At 35.2% G+C, this 6,959-nt stretch overlaps 1 protein-coding gene across 1 annotated transcript; it reads left to right on the forward strand.

The window, feature by feature from the left end:
- The first annotated feature begins 1,876 nt into the window (after positions 1–1,876).
- Positions 1,877–4,017, forward strand: LOC131603918 (probable glycosyltransferase At3g42180). The gene is made up of 4 exons (XM_058876389.1): positions 1,877–2,204; positions 2,298–2,458; positions 2,728–3,094; positions 3,234–4,017. Exons 1-4 carry the CDS (start codon positions 1,977–1,979, stop codon positions 3,900–3,902), a joined length of 1,425 nt encoding a protein of 474 aa, XP_058732372.1. The 5' UTR covers positions 1,877–1,976; the 3' UTR covers positions 3,903–4,017.
- The last annotated feature ends 2,942 nt before the right edge of the window (positions 4,018–6,959 follow it).

Raw genomic sequence — 6,959 nt, forward strand, 5'->3', positions numbered from 1 at the left:
TTCTAAGGGAAAATGGACCCTAGTAATCTAGAGCTTGTGCAGAGAGATACGGGCACTGGCCAAGCATTGGGTAATTGATTTTTAATAGGCTCATTGTTAATTATGATCTTTCGAGTCTCAGGAAAAAGGGGCCCTAATAATCTAGAGTTTGTGCAGAGAGGTACGCGCACTGGCCAAGCATTAAGTAATTGATTTTTAATAGGCTCATTATTAATTCTGATCTTTCGTACTCTGGTTCTCAAGGAAAAGAGACTCTAATAATCTAGAGCTTGTGCAGAGAGGTACGGGCACTGGTCAAACATTGAGTAATTGATTTTTAATAGGCTCGTTATTAATTCTGATCTTCCGAACTCTGGTTCTTTGGGAAAAGGGGTCCTAGTAATCTAGAGTTTATGCATAGAGGTACGGGCACTGGCCAAGCATTTTCATTATTAATTCTCATATTTTTAATTGTTGACTTTATAATCTAGAGTTTGTGCAGAGAGGTACGGACACTAGCAAAGCATTGAGTAATTGATTTTTAATAGGCTCATTATTAATTCAGATATTTTTAATTGTTGACTTTATATTCTGGTCTTTCAATATTAGTAGTAATTCTGCCACTTTATATTTCCAACTTTATTTTAGTATTTTTCACTCATTATGCAAATTTGTGGAATATTGTTAAGTTTTGGCTTTGTTTGACCAACCCTTGAAGATCTTGGAACCGTTGACAAATACTCTTGAGAATTTTAAATATCAATGTGTGATTGTTAATTTGGTTGTGGCTCAAGATCTTGGAGTCCCTCGACAAACCAATTAGTAGACTAATACTTTAGATCCCAAATAGAGACCCTTTCTTCTTTTCCTCCCAAGACGAGGCAGAAAGATAATTGCATAACCTACCTGTTAAAATAAATTAAATTTAAAATATTGAAAATTGATAAGAAATTATGAAAAATAAAATCATTTTTAAAAATACGATAGAATAAAACCATTCTTAAAAGATCGCACATTTCTATAAGAAATAAATATGGTGGTGATCGGCGCAGAATTTGGTAAGGAGAACCATGGTTCGATCCCACACATCTGCGATTAGGAGGGGTCAGAATCACTTGATATCAGAATTGACCCTCGAATCGAATTAAACCGGTGTTTAAAAAAATTATCAAAATATAACCATTAAAAAATTAAAAAGGAATGAAGAGGCAAAAAAAATTTGTTAAAATTTGAAAAGCCACCTATATGTGATGAATGGATGCGTATCGTCTCCGAAACTATTTTATTTATTTTTTAAAATAAATAAATTTGAATACTTTTCTGATACGTATCGGCGTCATTTTAGAGCATATCGATTTATCGATGTGCATCAACTTAGTAGAATTTTTGAAATATTCGCACTTGATAAATCTACATTAATATTAATAAAATTTTGAACTCCCAACCCGCCACACTACTTTTTTTTTTTTTTTTTTTTTTTTTGGTATAACTTTTTATATTATGTGATTTAAGCTAATGATTTAAACTTGTTAAATTTGAATTAAAAAAATTATATTAAACTCAGGATTGAGTTATAAAGTAAACCATTTTTTAACTGCTAAATTAAATTCGGTTAAACTCATTTTGAAATTCTACTAATCTTTGTCAAGATCAAGTAAAAAATAGTGAGCATGTTAAACAATGTGTACTATAGAGTGTACCCCTCTTTCATGTATCTCAATTCTCAAGTAGCTAAAGTAGATTTTCCTTTCAAACTGGCACAAAAATATATGTCCTAACATCTCATCCATGTGCAAGGTTGGGAATGTATTCACAACTACACTAGCTCTACTTTTGAGGATGATAATACATGCCTTCAACCTCACGAACACCTAATACTTAAAACTTTGTTGAATAGTCTTACAATAACTTAGCTCTTAGACATCCTCACATGACTTCATTACCTTAAATATGAAGCTACATATTCGTTCAACCTTCACCTGTGAAACTGTCAGGCCATGGAAGCCTTTCGATGCTTCACAGCATCTTTGTTGCTGCTACCATTCTTTTTCCTCATTCTTCTCCATAAAGGATACCATCTTAACTCCTTCTTTGGTTTTCCTTTCTTTCTTCCTACCATAAATGACATTAACAACACAACACAAGTAATAGTTAAACCTCATCATCAGTTACTTGCTAACTCTGCATATAGAAGCTTTGAACATAAAACAAATAGTAGCATTAAGGTATTACTAGTAATCATGAAGAAAAGTTTCTGCTCAAAGTTTTGTTCATCCAGCTTTTTACTCATTCTATTTCTTCATTTTTGTTGCATGCAGAAAATTATGACTAGCTTGGATAGAGTTGAACAAAGTTTAGCAGAAGCTCGAGCCTCGATTCGAAAAGCGATTCTGTCAAGAAATTACAATGGTAGTTCACAGAAGCATAATATCTTTGTCCCAAAAGAGTCCATCTACAGAAATCCATATGCTTTTCATCAGTTAAGTTTGTCAGGTTCTGAACATGTACTTATATGGCCTGAACATATGCTTATAAGGGGGTGCAATCCTCACTTTATAAGCCGGTTTTATATAGTTGAGTTAGGCTTAACCTTAATTATTAACATAGTATCAGAGTCTGGTTTGAAATCCGGTGGGTCATCTGTTATTAGGTTTTTGGTATCGGACCTTATTTATACACATTTAGCTCAATCACATATGTTGCTAACAAGTCCTTGTTTTATTTTGTTCATAATATTATGAAAACTAGGAGTCACATGGAGATGGTGAAGAGACTAAAGATTTGGGTATACAAAGAAGGAGAACAACCAATAGTACATGATGGACCAGTGAACAACATATATGCAATTGAAGGCCAATTCATTGATGAAATAGACAATAGCCAAAAGAGTCCCTTTAAGGCTAAGAACCCTAATGAAGCACACCTTTTCTTCCTTCCCTTGAGTGTAGCAAATGTGGTTCAATATGTTTATAAGCCTATTGTTACCAAAAAGGATTTCAAACGCAACCGACTTCAAAGATTGGTAGAGGATTATATAAATGTTGTTGCAGATAAATATCCTTATTGGAATAGAAGCAATGGTGCTGACCATTTTCTTCTCTCTTGCCATGATTGGGTAATGTATCCATGCAAATTTTCTTGTCACTTCTTTTAACTTCTAACCAGGGCCGTTTTGAGGACGTGCAAGGCGAGCTACCACACTGGTTCTTCTGAGAAGGTTTAATATATGCATGTGCTTTCAATTTCTAATGCAGGCACCAGAAATTTCAAATGCAAATCCAGAACTCTTCAAAAGCTTCACAAGAGTCCTATGCAATGCCAACACTTCTGAAGGGTTCAAGCCCAAAAGAGATGTATCCATTCCTGAAGTCTACTTACCTGTTGGAAAACTAGGCCCACCGAATCTTGGCCAAAGCCCGATAAACCGAACGATATTAGCCTTCTTTTCTGGGGGAGCCCATGGTGACATTAGAAAACTGTTACTGAATCATTGGAAAGACAAAGATACACAAATTCAAGTTCATGAGTATCTTCCAAAGGGTCAAAACTATACACAGTTAATGGGACTAAGCAAATTCTGTTTGTGTCCAAGTGGATATGAAGTGGCCAGTCCAAGAATTGTGGAAGCAATTAATGCTGGTTGTGTGCCTGTGATTATTTCTAGGAATTATTCTTTGCCTTTCTATGATGTGTTGAATTGGAGAGAATTTTCAGTGGAGATTTCTGTGGAGAAAATATCAGAGATTAAGACTATATTACAAAATGTTTCAAAAAATAAGTACATGAAGTTGCATATGAATGTTAGGAAAGTTCAAAAGCATTTTGTTATGAATAGGCCTGCTAAGCCTTTTGATGTGATGCATATGATACTTCATTCAATTTGGCTTAGAAGGCTTAATTTTAGACTCATAGATTCACCATAAAAAATTGTTGTTTCTACATAGAAGTGCTTAAGAAGTTTTTAATTATTTTTGGTTGTGTAACTCAAGCCTCCCATGTTTTTGTAATAGTAATTGTTAGTGGTTAATATGTTATGAAAATGAGAAAATTGAGAGGAGGGGTCTGATCCTAGATGTGCCCTCTTCATAATATTCATTCATCGTCTCTACTCATATAACAAAAATGAAAGCCTTGGATATTGAATTGAGTTTTCTGTAATTTGATTTAAGTGTTTTTTTTACAGAAAGTTGAGTATGGTTCATGAACAGTGTTTAGAAGGTAGAGATATATTTGTCTTTTGGGCCGTAGTATTTATATAAATGAGTCTAACACTATAATTCATCTACTATCAATAAGACGGAACTACGGTGCTCTGTCTGTAGTATGATATATATATATATGGTTGAATTTTGAAACTAAACATGACATTTCATTGTTTATGCTTTATTGTTTCTTTGATATTTTGTTACGAGCTATTCTAACAATTGATATAAAATGTCTCTTAATTCTAGGTTCAACAAAATTTGATGTGTCAAACAAAACCGACAAATTTGGAGGAAATCAATCGGGCAAAGATGAAGAAGACGGGTAAAAGAGTGATGTGTCTGTGTGCACAAGATAAGGTGATGTATCATATTATGAATTAGAAATCTCCGAAAGAGGTTTGAGATATATTGGAGAAATAGTATATGTCCAAAACGCTAAATAACAAACTCTTCGTGAAGCAACGATTATGTCTTAAAGATGCAAGAAGAGCATATGTTGTTAAGTCTTCAAACCCCATATCTCACTAGAGGTGTAATACGAAGGGGCTCCCTATCAGGCACAAATATATAGTCATGTACTCTATTCGAATCTTGCACTCCACCTGAATCTGAGCCTAGTTCACTCTACTGTTGGGCTACAATCTGCCTTGGACTCACTGATGGATCCTCAATGTCCACCTGAATCTTGTCCTGACTCAAACTTTCTACCTCAGTATCTGGCACAACTTCCATATATGTATGTTTCAACATCGACTTCTCATCAAATACAACATCTCTACTGACAACCGCCTTCCTCTTAATTGGATCCCATATTTTGTACCCCTTCACACATTTATTGTAGCCAATAAAGATACATTATTTTGACTTGGGGTGAAGTTTAGACCTATCCTCATCGGAAATATACACATACGTTGGACACCCAATAATCCTCAAATTACTCAGATCAACGAGGCTACATGTCCACGCCTCCTCTGCAACCTTTCCATCCAATGAAGCATGTGGTGATCTATTGACTAGATAGAAAGTTATATTGAGTGTTGCTGCCCAGAAACCTTTTGAAAGACCAGCATTTAACCGTAGGCACCTTGCTTTCACCGTTAGAGTCATGTTCATCCTCTTTGCAACACCATTCTGTTATGGTGTCCTTCACATAGAAAAGTGCCTTTGGATTTTATTCTCCTCATAGAAATGCATGAACTTCTTATCCGCATGATGTCTCTATCATTGCATCCTTTCTAATCCGCATGATGTCTCTATATCCCACTAACCGGAATGAATAACCATTCGCTTGAAGAGTACCCAGGGAAATCAAATTCATCCTCGATTCAAGAACATAATGCACCTCACTCAACATGCACATGCCACTATCATCCAAAGCAATTTTAATTTACCCTTTTCTAGTGATGGTACAAGTTTTATCATCACCTAAATTGACAAAACAAAATCACTTGATTTAAAAGAGTTAAACCACTCCCGGTGCGGTGTCATATGGTAAGAGAACCCAGAATCAGAATCCATGCATCAGTGAATTTTGTAGATGAAATGCAAAGAAAATCCTCTTCACTGCATGAACCATCAGACTGAATTACATTTGTTGAACTACAGTTGCCTGACTTGTTTGGACAATCCCTCTTTCAATGGCCAACTTGCTTACAACCATAACATTCTTCTATTTTTCTGTCCTTGGATTTGAACCTCTTTTTCTTTCTAGAACCCACTGCCTCACCCTTTCCTGTATCTCGGTCTTGACCTCCCTTCACAAACAAACCTTCACCTGAACTTCCTATACATTCCTCTACATTTTAGCGACATTGTGCGTGTTGCAAAAGCGTAGAAGAAATAGAATCCAATGTGATTTTGTTTCCTTCTCGTATGTCAGAGTGGTCACTAAGTGATCATAAGATATTGGTAAAGAGCGCACCAAAATAATGGCTTTGTCCTCATCGTCAACCTTCACATCAAGTTGTGTCAAATTAGTGCGGATGTTGTTGAAAGTGTTAATATGAGTCTGCAAATTGTCTCCTTATTGCATCTTGAGGCTATAGAGACGCTACTTCACAAACAATTTGTTCAAGAGTGTTTTGGACATGTAATTATTTTCTGATTTATCCCAGACATCCTTCATAGTTGTGAGGTCCAAGATATGATTCATCACGCCACCAGAAAGAAAAATCTTATCAAACCCACGACCTTCTCTTTCATCTTATGCCAATCAATGATTGTGATGTTTGCCAGTTTCTCATCACGAATCACCTTTTGTAAACCTTGTTGAGCTAACAAATCTTTAACCCTCCTTTGCCATTAAACGAAATTGATCGTTCCGCCAAACTGAGTCACTTCAAATTTTGCACCTCCACAATAAAGCATCATTTGATACCAATTTTTAGAAAAGAAATACGTACCAGGGTAGAGAGAAACACAGAAAAACTTTATTCATGCAATTTAGCCAAATTGTCTACGTCTGCGACTATAGAGTAGCTATAGTTCCCTTTATTTATGTCTTTTGAATTTTATTAGATTACAGAATTACAAGCTCTATATATATAGTACTAGGTTTTAGTTTATCTAAAAGCTTAATCCCTAGTTTCCCCCAACAAAAAATTATCTTTACCCATAATTATCTCAATAATATGATTTAAACTCTCGACAACGCATATTTATCTCAACAACCCATAATTATCCCACCAATATGAGCTATATTCAATAATCTCCACTTTGGCGAATATGAAATCCCTATGAAGACTTCCTGCATAAAAATCCATCCTGGAAACTGAG

The sequence above is a fragment of the Vicia villosa genome, linkage group LG1 (genome assembly GCF_029867415.1).
Source record: "Vicia villosa cultivar HV-30 ecotype Madison, WI linkage group LG1, Vvil1.0, whole genome shotgun sequence".
NCBI lineage: Eukaryota > Viridiplantae > Streptophyta > Magnoliopsida > Fabales > Fabaceae > Vicia > Vicia villosa.